Source organism: Ornithorhynchus anatinus, chromosome 14, assembly GCF_004115215.2.
Source record: "Ornithorhynchus anatinus isolate Pmale09 chromosome 14, mOrnAna1.pri.v4, whole genome shotgun sequence".
In the NCBI taxonomy this organism is placed as follows: domain Eukaryota; kingdom Metazoa; phylum Chordata; class Mammalia; order Monotremata; family Ornithorhynchidae; genus Ornithorhynchus; species Ornithorhynchus anatinus.
This window is the reverse complement of record NC_041741.1, coordinates 14,244,731-14,270,461: the sequence shown is the minus strand read 5'-3', so window position 1 is coordinate 14,270,461 and position 25,731 is coordinate 14,244,731. Positions and strand designations below refer to the sequence as shown.

General features: G+C 43.7%; 1 protein-coding gene across 1 annotated transcript in view; it reads right to left on the bottom strand.

Moving 5' to 3' along the window:
* The window catches only part of MIPOL1 (mirror-image polydactyly 1), a 163,002-nt gene that overhangs the window by 135,354 nt on the left and 1,917 nt on the right, over positions 1-25,731 (bottom strand). The window contains exons 3-5 of the mRNA XM_029079299.2: positions 9,607-9,736; positions 2,801-2,834; positions 2,371-2,541 (exon numbers count right to left, since the gene is read on the bottom strand). Of these exons, the coding sequence (XP_028935132.1) occupies positions 2,371-2,541; positions 2,801-2,834; positions 9,607-9,736 (335 nt within the window). The remainder of the gene's footprint in view (positions 1-2,370; positions 2,542-2,800; positions 2,835-9,606; positions 9,737-25,731) is intronic.

Sequence of the window (25,731 nt, the reverse complement as noted above, 5' to 3'; positions counted from 1 at the left end):
AAAGCAGAGAATGTCCCCATTGTAGGGAATCTGCTTACAATTTCCATTATTAATAGAGGGTAGATTGGTGGCTGGGGGGGCAGTAAAATATAGAATTTGAGGTCATTATCAGGTGCTATGTTTAATTCAGATAAAAACCAGGTCTGAATTTTAAAATTTTCAGACATTGACAATTCTCCACAAGAACGTGCTCAATCGACTCAAATCATTCTTAAATCAACTTAAGTTGTTCCTAACAGTTTCACAGCCAAAGTACACTTTACATTTGGTTGTTTTTTTTCAAGATTGAGTGTGAATTTTTAAATAATTTTGGAGGATCAAATAAAATTGGACCAAACCCTCCAAATCCAGTCCCTGCTTATTAGCCAGATACAAATAATAGGCTAATGGGAGGGGAGAAGGATCTAAAAGAGAAGATTATTTTCCTCCCAAACTTAGATGAATGCACACAGAAAACACGTTTTTACACAATGAAAAGTAGGTGAATTGTTCAAAAGTTAACTACTGATGCATGTCCCAGGGACTTGAAATTATTTGAGTTGCAATAAGAAATTTCAGCTGAATCTATATGTGGGATACAGATTCACCTTTCAAAGATTTCAATGGCATGATCGTCCACTATGCTGCAAACACAGACACTACAGTTTAGGAAATCAAAACTACTCCTTTGAAACAAATGGCGAAATTTTATTCCCCATAAATACACACACACACAACACACACACACACACCCCTTCCCTCCCCCATCTCACCTCCCCCTCTAAAGGCCATGACCCTCTTACAGTCTGGTAGGACGGAAACATCTTTGGAAATTTCCCCTTTTTTAGTGAGTCTGCCTTGAACAAAGACCCACTTTATGAAAAGTGGGAGGGAAGATTAAGCACCGATGCAGAATTGAAAGACTTCCCCATAACTAACCTCATTTCATGCTGTACTGTACCAGACACCCTGATCAATTCCCAGAAACACCCCTTCCACATTAGACAAGGAGGTTTTCTTCACGGCCCATGGATTTGTTTGAAGGGGGGGGACCCCAACATTTGTGAAAATGAATCTGAGCTTCTCTTAGAGCAAAATGACCCGAGTCTCCGTCGCACGCTAGAAATCCCCTCCAAGAAGAAACGGAGGGATAGGATGAATACGGCTAAATAAAAGGGGTTGACTAACATTTTCGATGATGGAAAAGGCAACAGTCAGCAGCTCCTAATGTGAACTGATGCAACGTTCCCTTAACAATGAAGAGAACGTCGCCATTTGTTTCTGGAACTTTCCCCAGTTTACATTTGGAATTTTTTTTAATGTAAATTAAGCCATGCATAATTTCTTATTGATGACCAAATGGCAGCAGTTAAAAAACTAAATGCTACCAATTCAGAATAAACAGAAACGACTGAAACTATTTCAAGACATCATAAATTAAAATGTGTGAAATAAATGGCCTGGTGCATTACTGTTTAAAAGACAAATCCGTTAAGAAAGATTCTTCCAAATTAGCCTTTAAAGAATTAACACAATTTAGAATACTTTACGTCCGGTTTTCTGAGAATTTCCTCATCTTTAGCTTACTCTAACTCTGTATTTTTTCAGTTTATTCCTCCACTGGGGCCTAAGGGCTACTTAGTATGAATGTAACTAAGGACCTAGAAAATGCCACAAACCTACCGTGCCCAAGATTCGGTCCTGGCAGTGACCCCAAAGAGAGGCATGGGTGATGGACAAAAGAGAAAGCCAAAGAGGGAGCATCTTGTGAGGAAAATAAATCCACTGGGGAAAAAAATCCATTTTGAAACGATGAATATTTTTCCTCTTCAAAAATCTCCACGTTACCTCTCCCTCCAGTCAGGGAGGAGGCATTTCATTTTATTAGTACATTGCCCCCCACCCCTGAGCCCCAGAAATACCTCTCTCCCCATCCCAAATCACAATCAACAAAGAGCAAAAAACATGTAACCTAATACCTCTTCTATTCAATAGAGAAAGCAGCCTAGATGCTGCATTTTAACAGGTTGGTATCTGGGAAGAAATATCTTTTCCGCTCTGACTTATCATTGAGAAAGTAACAGAGTATTTCTTAGTGGCTCATACGCGGTCTCTCTTACAAATGGACCTTAAGCAAAAGAAGATGTGGACAACTGAAAAGGAGCCTTGCGGAACTTGGAAAGGATATTCGAAACGTCAAAAATCCAATGATTTTAAAATGCAATAGATGCCGATAGTGTGCTTCTCGACTAATTTGAAAAATGTTACTTTTATTTCTCATTTTTTGGGGGGGGTTTAAAAAAAGGGGAAAGAATACTGTCCATTTCTTTTTGTTCAGTCGCTGGGGAAAACCGTGCCAAAATGTGGTTTTACTGACACTCGGGGACTTACTTGAGACAAAGCAGCATCCCGCTCTTCTATCACTGCGTTCAATTCTTCAGTGGTTATTTTCTTTTTACCTTCCTTGGTCTTGTATATCTGATCCACAATTATAGCTTCATTCTTCTGAATCGCTATCCCTGTGCCTGCGTTGTTTATTCTGTTCAGTAATTCCTGTAATGTCTACCAACAGCATTATATGTTAGTCAGACATGAAGTTTTAATATATTTTATTTAATATAGGGTTTTAATTAATAGGCACATGTGAATTGTAAATTGACTGAGTGAAGTTATTGAATTTTCATATTGCAGCAAAGATGTACATTATTAGTGTGTCAATTCTTCTTTTTCCCACATCTTAGTTCTTGAAACCCACTCAATTGAACTTAAGCCTCTAAGATATAAGACTGACATCCAGAAATCTCCTCAGAGAATGGCTTACCATGTCATTTTCTTCAGGGTTAATATTTTCTAGCCTAGAAAAGAGGGACACAGAAAGCCTGATCAGTAGCATTTCCTTAGTGCAGCAAAATGAGTTCGTTTTTTAAATCTTTAGCACCTCAAGTAATTTCATTCGACTAGTCTGTGGAGTCAGCCATGACTCTGAACATATTAAACCGCCACCTGTTCGGCTCCGTCTTTCAATATGCTCCATATCTTCCGCCCTACCTTCAGACTGTTAGGTTATTAATGTTTACTGCTATCTATGGCTACGAGGATCAATTGTTCATATGTGCTTGGATGAAGACGTTCCCCCATGATGGGAACGCCGGTGCTATTACCATTAGATTTATTCCCGGACATCTAATTTTGAGCAGGAACTGAACAGTCCTCTTTCACTGTCCTATTTCAGACTCCCCAAATCCAAGAGGACCATGTTTTTACGACAAAGCCGGACCGAGTTGCTCCCGAAGCAAAGACAGATCGTTATCACTAAACTTTATCTTAAAATCTCCTGCTGGATCCCCTTGCTTTGTGGAAAAACAAATTCCCGAAGTAGAAAAACTAAACTATGCCAGGAAGGTCCATTTGTGCCCCCTTTGGATGGGTAATTCTGCATTTTCTCTTGACCGTGGAGGGTATAAAGTCACCCTTTTAATAGCAGCATGGAATATGTGTTCCAAGTCTGCTTTTCCTTGGAGAATCATTGTCCTCTTCCAACATTCTGGGGTATCTCACTGGGACAGAGCATTTGGGCATCTCCGTTTTCAAGACTCATACTGTGAGCCTCACGTGAGACAGGGACTGTGACCTGATGATCATATATCTACCCCAGGGTTTATTACAGGGTTGGCACATAGTAAATGTTTAACAAGTACCATAATTATTATTACAATTTAAGAGAGTTGGTAGACATGTTTCAAGCCCACAATTATTATCATTGTTATCATTACACAGGTTTCATTAATAGCAGTTAAATAGGCACGCAATGTGTCCAAAAGAATGAAAGGAACTGGCCAACAAGAAAGCTGGTCACTGGGCTCCTCTTTATTCTAATTTTAGTCTGCTTCCTCTGACACCATTATTTTCCCAGAAGCCAAAGATGATTCTCCTATCATCTCCTGAGACTGAAAGGTGTTCTGAGGAAGCAAACTCATCAGCCAATCTATAATGTCAGAGCAGAGTCCTGTCGGAACCAGGACTCCCGGGCACAAGTATCGACATGAAAACTCAATGGATGTTTCTTGGAGACATCATTCTATCGGGCAGTCGTCAAATCTGTGGATACGGCAAAAAAGACTTCGCCAATGCTGCTGTGTTGACAATGACTTAGAGATTCTAAAACACTCTTTGTGGCAAAACAGGAAAAGGGTTGATACCTCATCGTTCTTCGTGGTGGCATCCAAACAGACCTACGAAAATCTGGGATGGAATAAGAAGCCTGCATAATCAAGCAGCGTGGCGGAGTGGCTAGAGCACACGGGACTGGGAGTCAGAGGGTCCTGGGTTCTAATCCCAGCTCCGCCACTTGTCTGCTGTGTGGCCTTGGGCAAGTCACTTCACTTCTTTGTGCCTCAGTTACCTCATCTGTAAAATGGGGATTGAGGCTGTGAGCTCCATATGGGACAGATTGCAAATTCAGCCTATTAACGTTTCAGATTGGGGTTTGGAACTTCCCAGTGAGGATTTCTAATGAACCAGGAATTCAGGTTTTCAAAGCTGAAAGTTCCCATTTCTTAGTGCCAAAGACTGACTTAGTATATCATTTAATATATGAATTCCATCCGATCCCTCAAGGGAACAAATAAATTTTAAGGGGAATTCCTTTTCCACCTCTCTCTCTTAGTAGAAGTAGGAATAAAGGTACTTATTGAGCATCTGCTGCGTTCAACGCACTACACTGGGTGCCTGAAAATGAAATCATTGTGGGCAGGGATGTATCTACCTACTCTGTTTTTGTTTGTTGTTTTTTTTTGGGAGGGGTGGGGGCTGATATTTGTTAAGTACTCACTGTGTGCCCGGCCCTGTACTAAGCGCTGGGTTAGATATAAGGTTGGACACAGTGTCCCACATGGAGCTGACATTTCTCCTCCCTATTTAACAGATGAAGTAACTCAAGCACAGAGAAGTGAGTGACTTGCCCTGGGTCATGCAGCCGAAAAGTGGCGGAGTTGGTATTAGAACCTAGGTCCTTCTGAATCCAGGCCTATGGTCCATGCACTAGGCCATACTGTACTGTACTATCCCAAGGGGGAACAAAAAAGGAAACGCTAACGACCCTCCAGGCTAATAACAACTGAAAGCCAGAATTTTCTGAAGGACTTTTCATTCCACTTAGAGTTGTTGCTTTTTATCTCTATGGTAAGTACTGGCGTTTATTCAGGGATGGGAGAGTTCACATTCTGAGGCCGAGTTTTCAGTCTCAGCCAGGTAACTGAAAGTCTTAAAAAATCGGTAGATTTTTTGACTTTACTCTTATGAAAGGAGCTATGATTCATTTTTCTAAACTGGTTTACCAACCAGGAATACTAATATCTGTGCTATTTTTTTAAGCTCTACCTATGTGCCAGGCACTGTATTAAGCACTGGGATGGATACAAGCAAACTGGGTTGGGAACAATCCGCGTCCTACATGGGGCTCACAGTCTTACTCCCTATTTTACAGATGAGGTAACAGAGACAGAGAAAAGTGAAGTGATTTGCCCAAGGTCACACAGTAGACAAGTGGTAGATCTGGGATTAGAACACGGGTCCCAGGAACATCTCAGTTATACTGTTGTTTGTACTCCCCCAGGGCCCTGCATACAGTAAGTGCTCGATAGATACCATTGATTGATCCTGATGCCCAGGCTTTATCCACTAGGCCATGCTGAATGCAGCAATAAAAGTGATAAAATGACTAGGAGACGCATCGGTTTCAGCCAAGGACACAGCTATCGCCATACTAGCTTCTCAGCATGTCCTACAGCTTTCCGATTTTAATCAATCAAGCAATCGTATTTATTGAACGTTTACCATGTGCTGAGCACTGTCCTAAGTGCTTGGGAGAGTACAATATAACCTAATGCGTTTACAGTCTAGAGGAGGAGGCAGACATTAGTAGGATGAATTAATTCATTTAAGAAAATTAACCTGCAGCTCTGAGGGAGTCTTCTTTATGGTATTTCTCATTCATTCAATTGTATTTATTGAGTGCTTACTGTTAAGTGCATACTATGTGCCAGGCACTGTACTAAGGGCTGGGGTATATATAACCGAATTGAGGTGGGCACAGTCCCTGTCCCATGTGGGGCTCACAGTCTTAATCCCTATTTTACTGATGAGGCATAACTGAGGCAAAGGAAAGTTAAGTGACTTGCCCAAGGTCATAGAGCAGACAACTGATGGATCCAGTGGACCTCTCCCTTCCCATCCCCACAGCACTGTACTCGTCCGCTCAACTGTATATATTTTCGTTACCCTATTTATTTTGCTAATGAATTGTACGTCGCCTCGATTCTATTTAGTTGCCATTGTCTTTACGAGATGTTCTTCCCCTTGACTCTCTTTATTGCCATTGTTCTCGTCTGTCCGTCTCCCCCGATTAGACTGTAAGCCCGTCAAACGGCAGGGACCGTCTCTATCTGTTGCTGACTTGTTCATCCCAAGCACTTAGTACAGTGCTCTGCACATAGTAAGCACTCAATAAATACTATTGAATGAATGAATGAATCTTCCTGCAGAAACGATCTGGGCATGTCACTCCCCTTCTTAACTCCAGTGGTTGCCTATCGACCTCCGCTCCAAACAAAAACTCCTCACTCTAGGCTTCAAGGCTCTCCATCACCTTGCCCCTTCCTACCTCTCCTCCCTTCTCTCTTTCTACCGCCCACCCCGCACGCTCCGCTCCTCTGCCGCCCACCTCCTCACCGTCCCTCGGTCTCGCCTATCCCGCCGTCGACCCCCGGGTCACGTCCTCCCGCGGTCCCGGAACGCCCTCCATCCTCACCTCCGCCAAACTGATTCTCTTTCCCTCTTCAAAACCCTACTTAAAACTCACCTCCTCCAAGAGGCGTTCCCAGATTGAGCTCCTCTTCTCCCTCTACTCCCTCTGCCATCCCCCCTTTACCTCTCCGCAGCTAAACCCTCATTTTCCCCTTTTCCCTCTGCTCCTCCACCTCTCCCTTCCCATCCCCACAGCACTGTACTCGTACGCTCGACTGTATATATTTTCGTTACCCTATTTATTTTGTTAATGAAATGTACATCGCCTCGATTCTATTTAGTTGCCATTGTTTTTACGAGATGTTCTTCCCCTCGACTCTGTTTATTGCCATCGTTCTCGTCTGTCCGTCTCCCCCGATTAGACTGTAAGCCCGTCAAACGGCAGGGACTGTCTCTATCTGTTGCCGACTTGTTCATCCCAAGCGCTTAGTACAGTGCTCTGCACATAGTAAGCGCTCAATAAATACTATCGAATGAATGAATGAATGAATCCAGTATTAATCTGAATGCTGATCTGAACAATCACAATAACGATAATGATAATTGCAGTATTTGTTATATACTTACTGTGTGCCACCCACTCTAATAGATAAATACAATCAGATAGGACTTACAGTCTAAGGGGGAGAGAGAACAGATATTGAATCCCCATTTTACAGAGGAGGAAACAGAGGCACAGGGAAGTTAAGTGACTTCCGCACGGTCACACAGCAGGTACGCGGCAGACCCAGGATCGGAACCCAGGTCTCCTGAGTCCAGAAGGAAGCAGAACCATACTGAGCCACTAAAGCCTGGCCAACTCGACGAGTTTCCCGAGTCCCTGCCTTGCTCACGTGAGGTCTGGTGGACACATCAACGTCCCAGAATAAAATGAATTCTCTCCCTTCTTCGATTCAGAATCACCCCTGCATAATCGCAACAGCACATATTCATGACCGTTCGTACAAATTTTGCTGAAGCTAATGTCTGTGGGCTCAAGCTTTGATTGATTTCCTATACGGTGCAAATTCTGACTGACAACCTTGCACTTCAGGAAAGGAGGCCCCAGCGAGAAATGTCACATTTCCCAATTTATCCCTGAATCAGTCGATACCAGCTCTTCTCCTTTCCCGAGCCCACAGCCGTTCACCTTGCTCGGTATGTACACGGTCCGACTCTGACCTCTGATTCCTAGAAGAACCAGTGACTCCCCTTAAGTAGAACCCCAAGTTTCTGGTTTTCCTTCCCTTGTCCAGTTTTGGGTCACTCTTTGGTGAGAAAGGCCAGAGGAGGGTTTGGATGACAGAGGTCATGAGGTTTTATTGGTTTGGGAATGGGGTTCACCTCGATCCTACTTTAGAGGGGAAGAACAAGACACAACAGCATAGGGAGCCAAAGGGCTTGGCAAAAGGAGCCAGGGAAAGGAGCGAATACGTCAGGAAAGGCATAAAGTGGCTGAAAGGAAGGGAGTAGTGAGAGAAACAGCCGCAGGTTGCCGAGGGAAGGTGGAGAGTTAAAATCCAACAGAGAAGGGATGGAGATTTAGTTTGATTCCTGTACTAAATACCTCTCGGAATCAGATCCCGCTGTGTGACCTTGGGCAAGTCATGTAGCTTCCCAGGCCGACGATAGACTTCTTTCAATATTATACCCACACCGGGGGAGTGAGAGGATCTTGCAAGGATAGAGTCTTGCACAGATTGGGTGAAATTGCCCAACATCATAGGGATATGCTGCTTTTGAAAAACTGTGGCCCAGTGGATAGGGACTGGAGTTGGGGAAACGTGCACAAGTGTGAGGGAATTGAGGAGGGAGATCTGGAGGGGTGGATAATGATGGCAATGAGAGCGACAGAAAATGTCACCTTGGAATTAATGCCCAGTAAGCACGCAATAGATACCATTAATTGATCAACTGATTGGAACCAGAGAGAGCTTGGAATCCCTTAACTGGGAAGCAGTGTGGCCCAGTGAATGGACCACGGGACTTGGAGTTAAAAGGACCTGGGTGGTAATCCCGGCTCCACCATTTACCTTCTTCACTTCCCGCGGCCTCAGTTGTCTGTAAAACGGGGATTAAGACTGTGAGCCCTATGTGGGACAGGGACTGTGTCCAATCTGATTAGCTTGTATCTCCCCCAAGCTTCGTATAGTTCTTATCACTTAGTAAGAGCTTAACAAATAATAATAACGTTGGTATTTGTTAAGTGCTTACTACGTGCAGGGCACTGTTCTAAGCGCTGGGGGAGGTACAAGGTAATCAGGTTGTCCCACATGAGGCTCACAGTCTTAATCCCCATTTTACAGATGAGGTAACTGAGGCACAGAGAAGTTAAGTGACTTGCCCACAGTCACACAGCTGACAGGTGGCAGAGCAGGGATTCGAACCCATGACCTCTGGCTCCCAAGCCCATCATCGGCAATATTATTAAGCCCCTGCCGTGTCTCAGACTCCGACACTGAGGAGGGACACAACTGCCTGTGAGGAGACAGAAAGAGGTCAGGATCCAGTAAGACAGCGGACGCTTAGTACAGCGCTCTGCACATAGTAAGGGCTCAATAAATATAATTGAATTAATTAGCACGGGCACAAATATCGTAACTACAAGTTCCATCAGGCCAGGCCCGGATTTCACAAACATACATTTTCGGTTCTCACGATGATAAGGGCAGAATCTCCTGAGGGAACGACAGATGGGCCTCAGACCCGAGCCTTCAGGACCGAGAAGCGGCCCAAAGGAATTCTATAGGGCGCCAGCGGCTCGCCCGCCACCAATGTCGCGCTCTTGTTCCCGCCGGTCTCTGGCCCTCTGGGACATAGGTGAAATTGCCAAAGTGAACGTACCGTTTCAGGGACATCTCCAGCTGTTTTGCGTGTGAAACGGCTTCGTCTCTCTCCTCGTTGGCTAAGCGCAGCCTGGCCATAACAGCTTCTTCACGTTCTCGTTGAGCAAAATAAACCTCTTCAACCAGAGCTGTGAAAACAAATGGAATTTGATTAGCGGCGGCCTGTGCCAGGAATACGCACAACCCAGGTAAAATCAGAAGGCTTTATTATCTGGCCATTTATTTCATCAATCAGTTCATCAATCGATGGTATTTATTGAGAGCTTACTATGTGCAGAGCACTGTACTCAACGTTTGGGAGAGAACGCTACAACAGAATTAGCAGACGCATTCTCTGTCCCTAACGAGAAGCAACGTGGCTCGGTGGAAAGATCACGGGCTTTGGAGTCAGAGTTCGAATCCCGGCTCCGCCACTTGTCAGCTGTGTGACTGTGGGCAAGTCACTTAACTTCTCTGTGCTTCAGTTACCTCATCTGTAAAATGGGGATTAAGACTGTGAGCCCCACGTGGGACAACCTGATTCCCCTGTGTCTACCCCAGCGCTTAGAACAGTGCTCGGCACATAGTAAGCGCTTAACAAATACCAACATTATTAATGAGCTCATTCATGAAGCTTATTAGGTTCTTACCATCCGCTAGCGGAACCGCAGGAGGTATAGGTATAGCTGAGGTCCCCTCAGCTAAGCCCTCTTTTCTCCTCTTTCCCTCTGCTCCTCCCCCTCTCCCCTCCTCTCAGCACTGTACTCGTCCGCTAACTGTACATATTTTCGTCACCCTATTTATTTTGTTAATGAGATGTACATCACCTTGATTCTATTTATTTGCTATTGTTTTAATGAGATGTTCATCCCACCGATTCTATTTATTGCCATTGTTTTTGTCTGTCTGTCTCCCGCGATTAGACTGTAAGCCCGTCAGTGGGCAGGGACTGTCTCTATCTGTTGCCGATTTGTACATTCCAAGCGCTTAGTACAGTGCTCTGCACATAGAAAGCACTCAATAAATACTATTGAATGAATGAATGAATTGAATGAATAGAAAGGGCCCTTCCGAATCTAGAGGTTTGAGAACCTTCAATGCTGGCTGACCCCCTGGCTGCCAATGAATCTTACCCGGAATGACCATCTCCACCCTGAATGTTGCAAGATCGGCTGCTCTCTTGCTGTGGGTGTGTTTTGGGCGTTTTTTTTTTTTTAATGCTCTGTGCTAGGCACTGTACTAAGCCCTGGAGTAGATACAAGCCAATCAGGTTGGACCCAATCCACATCCCACATGGGGTTCACGGTCTTAATCCCCTTTTTACAGATGAGGGAACTGAGAAGTGAAGTGACTTCCCCAAGGTCACACAGCAGACAAGTGGTGGAGCCAGGATTAGAGCCCGGGTCCTCCCGACTCCCAGCCCCGTGCTCTCTCCACCCAGAGCATGCTGTTTCTCAGGCTCATCGCGACTCAGTTCGACAGTCACTAGAGTCGCGGTCATGGCAGTGGCCTTCCCATTGTTTCTAAAAGTTGAGAAAGGCCTCACGTTGCCGGCATGTGAGTCCTTTTTGGGATGGAACGGAGGTCTAATGGAAACGGGGATCCGAAAAGCGTGGGAACGGAAGGAGGGGCATATCTTGGTTTTCAGTTATTGCAGGCCCAGAGGCAGAAGTGTCACCTCCTTCCATTCAATCACTCTTATTTATTGAACGCTGTAGTCACTGTGGGCAGGGAACGTATCTACCGTCTCTATTGTATTGTACTCTCCCAAGGGTTTGGTACGGCATTCTGCACACAGTAAGCGCTTAATACCATTGATGGACTGGTCTTTGCCATTCCCTGAGTGTTTGTCCGGCTCGCCCAAAGATTCTCTCCACTGAGCCTTCTTTTTGGGTAAGGAACCCCTTCTGAATCCTTCCCAAGTGATTAATATCGTGCTCTGTGCATTTTTAGGTTAACCAGTGTTATTTCACTCTGCTGCCAGATCATTTTTCTATAAAAACCTTCAGTCCACATTTCCCCATTCCTCAAGAACCTTCGGTGGTGGCCCATCCACCTCCATCCACTTCAGAGAGTGACTCCTCACCAATGACTTTAAAGCACCTTGCTTCCTCCTACCTCAAACCAATTCTGCACACTTTGCTCCTCTAACGCCAACCTACTCACCGTACCTCGATCTCGGCTATCTCACCACTGGCGTCTCTCCTACATCCTGCCGTTAGCCTGAACGCCATCACTCCTCACATCCGACAGACAACTACTCTCCCCACCTTCAAAGCCTTATTGAAGGCACACCTCCTCCAAGAGGCCTTACCGGACTAAACCCTCACTTCCTTTTCTCCGACTCCCTTCTGCATTGCCCTTGAACTTGGTTTTGCTTTCTTTGTTCACCCCGCCCTCAGCCCAACAGCACTTATGTACATACCTGCAATTTACTTACAGTAAAGTCTGCCTACCTCTCTAGCCCGTACGTTTACTGCGGGCAGGGAACATGTCTACCAACTCCGTTAAATTGTACTTTGCCAAGTGCTTAGTACAGTGCTCTGCACACAGTAAATAATATAATGGCTCGATCGATTGAGGAGTTAAAAAGAGTCAATCAAAGAAACTATTGCTATTGGACATTTTGTAGCATTTCTTCTAAATTCCCCGAACTTTTAAGAGACAGTTTGACAAAAGAATAAATACTCCACCCGTTTGTTCCCTAAGAACACTCTGTCCACAGAGTTTGGCAGTACCTGGGATGAGTTCAATAAGTCCTCAAAGAAGACAACAATACCGCAAATGCCAAAGTTCAAATGAAACTCCTGAGATTACGAACACTATGAAACATAGAAGTTAGGTGATTTGCCCAAGTTCACGCGGCAGATATATGGCAGAGTCGAGATTAGAACCCGGGTCCTCCGATTCCCAGGCCTGTGCTCTCTCTACTAGCCTCACTGCTTCTCATCCAACCAGGAGGGCAGTTCAAAGGGTCATGTGATCTGTGTAGATTGGACAGTTTATGTAGGTCTCTGCCTTCATGAACACATTACAGTACTCTGCACCCGGTAAGTACTCAGTAGATGTTGCTGATTGATCGATCGATTGATTAGAAGCATGGCTGGATCCTTTAATATCAATTTCAGTTGCACTACTAAATATAGATGTCTTATTCATCAATACTCCCTTCACCCTGTGTGATTAATAAGATTTGTCATCTTTCTCCTCTATTTGTTCCATTTAAAATTTTCAGGGATTATCAAATACTCACATGTAGGAAGGTGATCTGTGTTTGTGAAGTACTGAGTCATTACAAAAGATAATAAAATAATGGCCAATGCGATGTCTAAGATAAAAGGCCTTCATTAAAACAGAACGTAGCATTTACTTACAATCATTTATTCGCCGCATTTGAAGTTTTCTAATAACGTCAAGGGCAAGAGTGGTATTTCTTGGGAATAATTTAGTAATATCTATTAGGCGGGATAGATGGTTGAGAAACTGCTCTTTTCTAGAGGTCTTTAGTTCAACAAGATCGATATGCTAACGCAGCAACCGAAAAACCATTTTTTAGTTTTAAGAGGAGAAAACGTTAATTGTAAACACTGAGCTTTTCCAAGGTAGGGTGACTATGACAAAGTTCACTTAGAAATCAATATAGCATTTTAGTTGGAATTTGCTCATTAAACACCACAGCTCTAATGCAAATTATGATGGAATGAATAAAGCAAATACGCATGCTTCTTTCTTTTTATTAAAATGTAAATCTTACTGTTAATTGCATCTGGTATGTCATACAAACTTTTCTCCGTAACTATTAAATAGAAGCTTTTACAAAAGTCATTAGAGATTCTCTTTCTTTGACTTGTATAAATTTCAATATTTGTTCAGTAAAGGTTCACAGCAGTTAAATTACATTAACAAATATTATTAGCTACTATGTAAGCCAACCAAGTAAAATACTTATATTGCAGGTAAAGCAAATCATTGGGTGTTTACAATAATATTTGGATATCTCCATTTTTAAACAAGCTTATCAAATATCCTGTAATTCTTAGTCAAATGAGAAAGACTCAAAGTAGATTTTTTTTTCCAAATACTCAAATTTGTTTAGTAAGCTAATTGTTTTCTAATATGGGCAAAAGTAAATATGAAGAAGCTGAACCACACTGCGTATGAGTTTACTGAGTCAAAGCAGTGTACATATTTTCTTAGTAAAACCTGATTCTGTTGGCAAAGCTATCTTCCCACTTTTTAAACCACCTTTAAAATACAGTAGGAGGGAGGCTGAGTGCTGGATATCGTTCTAGGTTAAATATTGGTTCACGGGCCTCCAGACAATGTAACTTTGGGGGAGGGGATGCTCCCCAGGAAAAAAAAAGAATGTGTTTGCTGACATCCTGGAGGTTGTATGTGCAAACAGAAAATCCAAATGGAAAAATACGGGGATGGAAGGGGGCGGGGGAGACGGAACTGGGAGGCTTCGAAGCGTCTTTCTCGGTTGCTGTTGACGATCACCGCTCCGATCCCAAATGCCAAGCCCCGGGGTCGGGCCACCGATCCCGGCCTGCTCACCGGGAACTTTGGATCAACGCTGTCCTTCAGGATGACTGGCTCTCCCACCACTTACCAAAAAAACACGACTGCCCTGGTCACATATGGATCGACAGATCGACAATTTTCCCTTTTTTGCTTTTTTTCGGGCTTGTACACAGCAAGGCGCTGCCCAATCTTCCATTTATTTTTTAATAAAAAACCCAAAACACCCATAAAGCAAACATCCACATTTAGTCCCCGTTGGGGTAATGTCCTGGAAGATTTTTTTCTTTTGAATAATAGCTGTGTGTCTTGGTGGAATTAATGAATTAGTCTTTGGACACTTTTGGGCCACTAGTAAACAAAATACCGGGCTAATAGCAACAGTTGAAGACTGCGAGTGCTCTTTTCATTTGAGTTTGAGTATTCTGGATTAGCGGCTGCTGAACTACTTATGACCTGGGGTTTTCTTCCAGGTTGGCTCTGAATTAATGATCGCCCTTTATTAATTATGTCCAAGAGGTTTTGGGGTGTTTTTTTTTTAACTTACATTCAACAAGAGAAAGGAATAGAAGCGGTTAGGAGAGATTGCACCGTTTTGCATTAAAAGATCATTTCAAAACAAACTAGAGCTAAAGTATTTCCAAATATTTTCAGTGCTTCTTTTTTTCCCAGAACGCTAAAGTGTGTGGGATTGGTTTACCCTGTGTGTATTTGCAAAGCAATCAGAAAGGAAATAGTATATTTGGTAATTAAGAGTCTTTGAACTTCTACCCTTCTCTAATATGACAGCAGGAAGCAACAGGTTGGGAACTGAACTGGCACTGAATTTTGCATTTTTTTCTTGGTTTCTCATTTTTTCTGGACAATTTCTCCAGGTGAGTTTTGTACCAGCTGAAGTCTTTCCTGGAATATATTTATTCCCCAAACGCTCTTTCTTTTCTCCAGGTGCAAAAGAGGCAGGGGAGACGAAAAGTCAGTCCACTAAAATAACTCCCTTTATCTCTATTTCCTTTCCATTCTTCAAAGGCTGGACACCAGCACTGACCTGATCCCAAAGCATAATACAGAACTCCTTCAGTCACCAGAGACAATAAGTGGAGTTGATTCTCACTCCACTCTCTTTTTTAAGAGTGTCTTTCTTAAACTTTCTTATAGTCTTTCTTAAACTTTATTTAGGTGGAAAAATCTAGATACAGAAGTAATTAAATGGGTAATTTTTCAAATTTGCAGTAAAAAGCAGGCTTGAGAATTCCAGGTCGAGAGAGATTTCAAAGTGTCACGATCTTTTTTTCCCATTCAACTGACAGTCACATGCTCATCTTAAAATGCTAAAAACCATCCCCTCGATATTTGAGGTGATTTTTAAAAACTGTTATGTATGATTTCACTTTCAAAGAGATTTGGATCTGAAACAAACGAGCCCCATTTTAGTACGGTTTAGACCAGAAACGATATCTGTGGTCCATCTGAAGAATAAAACTTTGAAGCATCTCCAGTTCTACTTTTCAGTTAATACAATGATATAGATTGCACTGTATTTTCTGCTCGTGTGATCTGGTTGTTGAAGAAATCTGTACCGATGTGAAATATTGTATAGAAACACTCAAAAACTTCACGTGTCAAAGTTTTCCCGAGTAGTACACTAAAATTAAGTTTCCTCTAAATATGTCTAATTTTTTCACTGATTTCCTATGGAGTTTTTCCCATTAAGAAAGTTTTAGTAGTTGGTTCTTTAAAAAAAAAGTTTCAAAGAGCTCTGATGGAATAGGTAATCCTTTCTGTTTTGGAAATGATTAAATTGGTTGTACTGTGCTAATACGAGCTTTCCAAACCCACCAGTGGCCTCAACGGCTCCCGTAACTAGAGCCTAGCAGATGCCGTCCCTGGTCAAACTGCTTCCTTGACAACCGTCCAATGTGGCCTGACAGAGAGATTTCCACTGGGAGCATAACTTCCCATTCTGGAAAATGGGTGGGTTTGAAGCCACCCTCACTTTCACCAGCCTCCCTTGCCTAGAGCCCCTAAACCCCGATCCTGTATTACCCTAACCCCACGGCTACATCTCAAACGCGCCCATCTTCCCACACTGCACAGTCGAACACTTTAACCTCCATAAGGGAGGAGCGATTTTTGACAAGACCCTCACTGAATTATGCCTCAGCCTCCTCACCCTCCCTGCCCCCGAAACAGATTGGGATGTTAAAACAACCCTTCCTCAGACCTCGTCGATGAGCAAGTCATTGGTGCCAAGGGTGAAAGCATTTCCATTGTTTCTTGCAAACAAAGGGGAAATCCTTACCAACTCCTGTTTGTAGCCTCTCATCACCACCATCATCACTACTAAATGCTTCGTACAGTAGGCTGCACACAGTGAGGGCTCAGTAAATTCGATCGAATGGAATCGAATCACCATCCTACGCTCGACCCAAAGAGCCCACCGAAAGGCCACAGCAGAGATGACCAAAACCAGACCCAACTGGTGGGAAAAGCAAGCGTCTACTCGTGCAATCTATGGGGTTCACTTTGATGACCAAACTCATTTACTCTTTCACCCACTCCCCGGTATTTACATTCCACTGCTACTCTTGCTCCCACTGGAAAAGAAAAGCAACTTAACCTGAATATCGCAAGCGTCCATTTTCTCGAACGATAGACGCGGTTTCTGAAAGGAATGTCTTTTTATGCTAACCTTCAGCCAATCAATAACATCTTGAAAGATGTCACTTTGTCAAAAAAATCATTAAACGCGAGGTAGAGGAATGGGTTTGCATATAATTCTAGAGAGGAAATGAAGGGACGAAATTAAGGAAACGGTAGGCATGAATATACCGTAGGAAAAATTAATTAGCGAGCGTATAGGCATCGCATGCATCTTAAAATTTAGGAAGTCACATATAGATTTAGGTTTATAAACACAAGAGTTAGGAAGTACGGGGTTCTTTTGCCTAAAGCCCAATATTGGCCTTATTTCAGTTTAATTGGAAGAGGATCTCAAATTCATCTTCTCCATGAGATATCGGGAACCTGGATTTCTCTTTGTACCAAAGGTTAATAAGAAATGTGTCTGCAAAAGTCAAACAGCATTAAATACCAAAAACTGATTATTATTCCACAGGAGTTGTTCTGGCATTCATAATCTCTCCATGCTTCCACCTTCCGCAGCTAATCTTTAATGGATGACATGCAAGAAAGAAAAATAACTAACATCTAAAGGGGAGACTGCCAAGTGGAAGAAATGGAAAGTGAGCTGGTGAAGAAAATGAAAGTATAACAACAAAAGTAGCGAATCTTAGGAGAGGGGAGAAGATCTCTAACGGCATTCTCCAAACACTGCCCGTAAAGTTGACTAGAGCAAAAGAATAGTGAAAAATGAAGAGGAGCAACTGCTAATTTAAATTATCTTCACCGGGGGTTTTGGGGAATACTGAAAATGATCGAATTGAGGGGCTGACTGAACCACTGGCCAGATGTTGGATTAATGACTCAGCTCTTGGGCCAGATGATCCAGTACTATTCTTAAAGTCTAATTAAGAAGTATTAGCATCTTCTTTATTTATGTGATTTTTTTTATGGGAGGAGGTGGCAGTTCTAATTCAAAGGATAAATAATTCATAATTCAACGCCTGGGCTGCCCTTGTCTAAAACATCCCCTAATATGTACAGTATAATATATGCCAAACGGCATTACAGTAAGTTATCGTTTACAAGTCAGCAGCAAACACACGCTAATCCCTTCTAAAGTGAAATTCTGAGACAAGATTCTCCCCATTAATCCTTTGAGACTGCCGGTGTGCCATTTTGTTAGATTTCTTTTGTAGGAAGAGTAAAGTCATGAGAGACACTCGTCAAGGGACCTCGCTCTGTGAAAAATGCTAGGACTCCATGATACGCGGAGACCCGTAAGCTCCTTGAGGGCAGGAGCTTGTACTAAGTGCTTGGGAGAGCATAATATAGGGAAGGGGAAGAAGTTAATAATAATTATGGCATTGGTTAAGTGCTTACTATGTGCCAGACACTGAACTAAGCGGTGGGGGTGGATACAAGCAAATTGGATTGGACCCGGTCCCTGTCCCAGGTGGAGCTCACAGTGTCGATCCCCATTTTATAGATGAGGTAACTGAGTCCCAGAGAAGTGAAGTGACTTGCCCAAGGTCACACAGCAGACGGTCGGCAGAGCCGGGATGAGAACCTACGACCTCCTGACTCCCAGGCCCGTGTTGTATCTACTAGGGGGACAACCCGATTACCTTGTATCTACCCCAGTGCTTAGAACAGTGCTTGGCACGTAGCAAGCACTTAACAAATACCATGCACAATACATACTACACTTCCCTCCACAACCACCCAGGGCAAGCTGTCCTTCCCAGCTGCTGCTGTCCTATCTCCTGGATAAACCTGGATTAGTGTAAGGGACTGAGGCCTTTCTCCTCATTTCTGCTGAAAACCCTCCACTCCTCACTTCTAATACTAATAATAATTGCAGTATTTCTAAAGCTCTTACTGTGTGCCAAGCACGCTACTAAACGCTGGAGGAGAAACAAGAAAATCCAATCAGACACAGTCCCTTTCCCACATGAGACTCACAGTCTTAGCTGGAGGGAGAACAGGGATTTCAGAGATGAAGAAACTGAGGCGCAGAAGTTAAAGTGAGAAGCAGCGAGACCTGTCGGATAGAATACGGGCCTGGGAGACAGAAGGACCTGGGTTCTAATGCCGACCCAGCCACTTGTCCGCTAAGTGACCTTCGCTTCACTTCTCTATGCCTCAGTTCCCTCATCTGTAAAAGGGGGATAAAGACTGCGAGCCCCATGAGGGGCAAGGACTGTGTCCAACCCGATTAACCTGTATCTATCCCAGCATTTAGTACAGTGACTGGCACATTCATTCATTCGATCATAGTTACTGAGTGCTTACTGTGTGCAGAACACTGTACTAAGTGCTTGGAAAGTACAATATAGCAAGAAAGAGAGACAAACGTTGCCCATAATGGGTTTACAGTCTAAGGGCGGGGAGACAGACATCAAAACAAGTACAGTAAGCGCTTAACAAATACCATTTAAAAAAAAAAAAGGGTGGCAACCAAATTCACCGAGCAGGCTGAGGTGGAATTAGGACCCAGGTCTGTGTTCTTTCCAATAGGCCCCGTTGCAGTGAACACCCTGCCCAGTGCCTTCCTGAGTGGCCTTTCCAAGTTCCTTGCCTGCTTCCGGCTCTTGATGTAATTAAGGATTCATCCGATATTAACTTTGGCAACTCTCACCGCGTGCTCTTGGCTGCCTGCTTTCCTGTTTGCTCCAAACCTGCCGTTCGCAAAGGACATTTCTGCTCAACTCACTTGGGGGAAACTTTCCATTTTTGAAAGGAGACAGTTTCCTGCTGATGACCTCTTTTATTTGGCCAGTTAGCCACCCGGGGTTTCCGTTTGGACCCCTGGGGTATTTTTTGGTCTGTAGCCCACATGGTACCATGGGCCTTTAAAATGGTTGTTTATAAAACCCCTCGTGATTCTAGTAAGTCACTTATTGCTACCCCAACCGAAGGCCCATCATCATCATCATCAAGAGCTTAGTACAGTACTCTGCACACACAGTAAGCGCTCAATAAATACCGTTCATTGATCGAGCGGGAAGAGGATAGAAAAACAAGCAAGAGGCACAGTTCTGCCACTATCAAACCATGGAACACCCACATCTAGAACAAAGGTGAAACGTTAGAGAAACAGTGTGGTCTAGTGGATAGAGCACAGGCCAGGGAGTCCGGAGGACCCAGATTCTAATCTCGGTTCCAGAACCTGTCTGCTGTGTGACTTTGGGTAAGTCACTTCACTTCTCTGGGCTTGTTACCTCCTCTATAAAATAAGGATTAAGACTATGAGCCCCACTTGGGACAGGGACTGCGTCCAACCTGATTAGCTTGTGTCTAACCCAGCACTTTATACAGTGCCTGGCATATAGTAAGTGCTTAACAAATACCATAAAATAAATAATACCGTATGCATCTGAGGAAGGATAGCTGGCCCCGGGGAAGGCACAAAGAGGGGCAACCAGGACTGCCAGGATGCTTTGGAGGAGCTGCCTTATGAGGATGGACCTGGGAGTCAAAAGGTCCTGGGTTCTAATCCCGACTCTGCCACTTGTCATCTGTGGACCTTCAGCAAGTCACTTAACTTCCCTGTGACTCAGTTCTTTCATCTGCAAAATGGGATTAAGCCTGTGAGCTCTTGTGGGACAGAGACTGTGTCCAACCCGATTAAGTTGTATCTACCCCAGTGCTTAGAACAGTGTCTGCCACAAAATAAATGCTTAACAAATACCACCGTTATTATTATGAATTATTAGGGGAGGGTGAGCCCTGGATTGTTGTTTCTAAATGCTCACTCCACCGGGCTGAGAGAAGCCTCCTGGAGGTAGAGCGAGTGGGGCAGATTTAGGACTAATGTTTTTTCTTGCAGCGGGTTAGCCCGGAATGCACAGAATCCGTTCCCAGGAGGTGCTGCAGACATTCATTCATTCACTACTGTGTGCAAAACACTGTACTGAGCGCTTGGGAGAGTAAAGTACAAAAACAAACAAGCACATTCCCGGCCCACAATGAGATCACAGTCTAGAAACAGAAACACCAGCAGCCCTAGAGGGGTTGAGATGGAGACATTCACGCTGGCTCCTGGGAGGGAAAGTCGGGGATGGAGAGGGAAGAGGCGGGCTGTTAGAATCACGGCTGATGCTATTTCACTTTGGGGCAAGTCCAGGGAGGGGACGAAACTGACAGACTCAGACAGATGCACGGAGACAGAATCGGGAGGAGCAAACAGTCAATCCATCGCATTTAATCGGATGCTTACTGTGTGCAGGGCACTGTACTAAGCACTTGGGAGAGTACAGTATAACAGAGTTGGTAGACCTGCCCACAGTGTAGCCTAAAGGCAAGAGCCTGGGGTCAGAGGATCTGGGTTCTAATCCCAGTCCCTCCACTTACGGGTTGTGTGTCCTTGGGCAAGTCACTGAACTTCTCTGGGCCTCAGTTTCCTCATCTGTAAAATGAGGATTCAATACCTGATCTCCCTTCTACTTGAGTCCATAAGCTCCCTGTAGGACCCTGATGATCCTATATCTACCACAGTGCTTAGTACAGTGCTTGGCACATAGTAAAGGCTTAACAAATACCACTATAATAATAATGATAATATTACGATAGTTTCCACAATCAGCAATCTTGCCTTCTTTTTCAAAATTCTCAATTTCAATCAGTCCATTGCCGAATGGTATTATTTTTTTATAACGGTATTTGTTAAGTGCTTACTGTGTGCCAGGCACTATACTAAGCGCTGGGGTAGATACAAGTTAATTAGGTTGGATACAGTCCCTGTTCCACATAGGGCTCACGGTCTTAATCCCCATTTTAAAGACGAGGTAACCGAGGCACAGGGAAGTTAACCGACTTACCTAAGGTCACACAGCAGACAGGTGGAGGAACTGGGATTAGAATCCGGGTCCTTCTGACTCACAGGTCCATGTTTTATCCATTAGGCCATGCTGCTTCTCTAGTGAGCATCACTGAGCATGGTACTAAGCGATAGGGAGAATATAATTCTATACAGTAGTTAGAAATGTTTCCTGCCCATCAGGAGCTTACTCTCTAGAGGGGCAGATAGACATTAAAAGAAATTACGGATATGCATGTAAGTTCTGTGGGGATGAGGATGGGGTGAAATATCAAATGCTCAAAGGATAGAGAGTCAAGTGTATAGGAAACACAGAAGGGAGAGGGAATAGGAGGAGGCTTAGTTGCTGGGCAGGGCAGCGGAGGAGATGCGATTTTAATAAGGCTTCTAAAGGTGGGGACAGTGGTGGTCTGTCATACGAAGGGGGAGGGAGTTCCATGCCAGAGGGAGGATGTGAACAAGGGATCGGCATTTAGATAGATGATACTGAGGTTCAGTGAGTAGGCTGGCGTCGGAGGAACAGAGCGTGCGGACTCGGTTGTAGTACGAAATCGGAGAGGTAAAATAGGAAAGGGTGATCTGAAGGAGCGCTTTAAAGCCAGGTAAGGAGTTTCTCTTTGATGAGGAAGTGGATGGGCTACTATTGGAAGTTTCTGAGGAGTGGGGAGAAGTGTGAATTGAACAGATCTTTAGAAAAATGATCCGGGCAGCAGAGTGAAGTGAGGTCTGGGAGTGGGGAGACACTGGAGGCAGGAAGGTCAGCGAGGAGGCTGACGCAGTAGTCAAGGTGGGTTACAAGTGCTTGGATCAGCAGTTCCGATGGAGAGGAAAGGGTGGATTTTGACAATCTTGTGAAGATAACGCCAACAGGGTTTGGTGACGGAATAAACGTATGGGTTGAATGAGAGAGAAGAGTTGAGGATAATGCGAAGGTTATGGGCTTTTGACAAGGAGGATGGTGGTACTGTCTACAGTGTTGGAAATGTCAGGGGAAGGACAAGGATTGGATGCAAAGAGGAGTTCTGATTTGGAAACGTTTATCTTGAGGAGTCGGTGGGACATCCAGATTGAGATGTCCTGAAGGCAGGAGGAAATGCGAGATTGTAGAGGAGGACACTGGAGAGGGAGATTTAGAAATCATCTGGGTAGAGATGGTTGTTGAAGTCGTGGGTGCAGATCTTTAGACCTTTACATCCTTGTTAAAAATGATTTGTCTAAATATTTATGAAAAATCAGAGGCTTCGAGGTCCTAGACCCCTACTCAGTGATTCAAAAGAAGCAGTTTCAAAAGGCTCAGTGTCTTCCAAGAACCTGAGTTTTTACAGTAATTCTGTCATTAGAAGATGTTTATGGGGCATGTGGCAATTTCAGATAGTAGAATCCATTCCTGAAGAAGAAAAATCCTCATTTTACAGATGAGGTAACTGAGGCCCAGAGAAGTCTAGTGATTTGCCCAAGGTCACTCAGCAGAAAGATGGCAGAGCTGGGAGTAGAAACCATGACCTTCTGTCTCCCAGGCCCGTGCTCTAAGCCACAGTGACACCCTGCTTCTCTGCAAATGGGAATGGCAGATATGAAGCCCACAGCCTGACTTTTCAAGATGACCAAAGTGACAAGCGTTTGTGAACTATCTATTTGCAACTCTTCCGGGAAAACCACTGTTTCATACAACAAATGCCTCTTTGAACGCATATCAATTAGGCTCCATTTCCCATCTCTGGGTCGCAGGTTACATTTGGCCAGCTTTGCGTGTTATACTCAATGATACATCCTCGTGAACAGGTTTCAGGTCTGCACACAACCCTTCACCGAAGGGAACTCTTTTCATACTGCTCTGGCACTTAGTGACAAGAAATGCTTGCTTGATTGACTTGTCTAGCTAGCTATTTATTTATTTTAAGGTGGGGAATTTAGGATTGGAAGTCCTTGAAAGGGTGATGGGGGTTGGACCTGAATTCTGGGCTGTGTTTCCCCAGTGACCATACCGATGACCTTTACAATACCGATCATTCTTTCTCCGAAAGGGTCTATTGAAAGGTAGAGGATAAACGTCTTCTTTGTAGGGGAGTTTTAGCGGGATAATTTCGTTTTGCCCTCTGCCCTCTTTATGAGAAGCTTAATGGAAAGAGCATGGGCCTGGTAGCCTGAAAACCTGAGTTATGATTCAATCGATCGATCGATCGGATTTATTGAGCACTTACTGTGTACTGAGCTAACTGCTTGAGAGAGTACATTGTAAAAGAGTTGGTAGACGTGTTCCCAGCCCACAGTGAGCTTCTAATCTTGGCTCTACCATTACCTTGCTGTGTGACCTTGGATAAGTCACTGCTCTGCACACAGTAAGGACTCAAAAAATTTGATTGATTGATTCACTCCTCTATGAGTTGGTTTCCTCATCTGTAAAGTGGGGATGTGATACCTGTTCTCCCTCCCCCGTAGACTGTGAGCTCCATCTGGGGTAAGATCTGTTTTGAATCTGATGATCTTCCATCCACCCCAGAGCTTAGTACAGTGTCTGGAACAAATAGTGAGCACTTAACAAATGTCATCATCATCATTATCTGCTGGGAGTTCCGCTCTAACTCCAAATTCAGACATCGAGGTCCATGTCTTGTAGCCAATGAACCCTTGGAGTCCAAGAGGCCAGGGCCTGAAGAGAAGAGGGTTGAGACTCTCTCAGTGCACATTCCTGCCCTTTCTTTTGATTGACTGAATGGACACAGAGACTGTGTGTCCTATCAATCAAGTTGGGCACAGTCTCTGTGCCCCATGGGGCTCACAGTCTTAATTGCCCATTTTACAGATGAGGTCCCTGAGGCACAGAGAAGGTAGGTAGGTGACTTGCCCAAGATCACTCAGCAGACATGTGGCAGAGCTGGGATTAGAACCCAGGTCCTCAGACTCCCAGGCCCATGCTGTTTCCACCAGGCCATGCTGCTTCTTGATGAAGTCTTATCTCAAGGAGAGCTTAGAACAGCGCTCTACATCCAGTAGGCAGTCAATAAATACTAAGGATTGACCGATTATAATTTGTTATGTAAATGACATGAGAGGCAGGGGAATATATTCCCCCAAAATAGTTACTTTGTTGGAAGCTTTACCAAATATTTAGCTATGGTATTTGATAATGAAATGGGTAAATAGTTTTCTCCCCAATACAACATGTACAATTCTAACGCTTCAGTCCTGAGAGACCCCATCATGCCTAGTCTCAGCTAGATGACATTAAAATCTGTGGCTGTGCATTCGGGAAACGAGTTTCGATCGCCACAGTATAATTATGCACGTATCCCAATCGTCTAGGATTTTCCATGAAGAATGCTGGACCTCTATTGAAACATTTCTGCAACATTTGAACATGCATACCAATATGAATTAGTCTGCAGGCATTTCAAAAACAAACACAAACTTTAGAATATAATCCAACTTATTTACATGGAGTACTGTTTCCGGAGAACAAAGATACCACCAGGTTATATGTGATGTTTTTTGAATGATGGTATTTGTTAAACACTTACTGTGTGTCAAGCACTGTTCTAAGCACCGGGGTAGAAGACAAGTTAATCAGTTATTCTACCCAAGAAATAGAAGGGTCACACTTAAACAGAGACTGAACCCCAAAAACACTCCCATTTGAAAAATAGGAACCACTACTGAGAAAAGACAAACATACGCATTCCTCCTTTAAAAATGAAAATGATCTTCTGAGAATTTAAATGTTGACGAACGAGTCAACCACGAGGGTTTCAGCTGGAGAATCTACTCAGAGACTTCTCTGCTCTGCTGTCCCAGGGACATTTAGCTTGTATTTCCATACTTTCGGGCTGCTAATAAAACAGTCCCTTGTGCTATTGCAATTTACTGTACTTGCTCCATTGAACCAAGAAACAGAGCAAGTGAGAATTAAAACACACTGTTATTTCTAATCATCTTATTCATTCATTCAATTGTATTAATTGGGAGAGTACAATATAACAACAGACACATTCCCTGCCCTCAGTGAGCTCAGAGTCTAAAGGGGGAGACGGACGTTACTATACATAAATAACTAAATGAAAAAATAACCCAAATTGAGATTTCTTTTTTCCTAAATACATGAAACTAGTGTTTAGAGACACCAGTATATAGATAGGCCATGGATGTTTGTCTGTAAATTAGGTTTTCCTGGCAATTCCGGGAAAA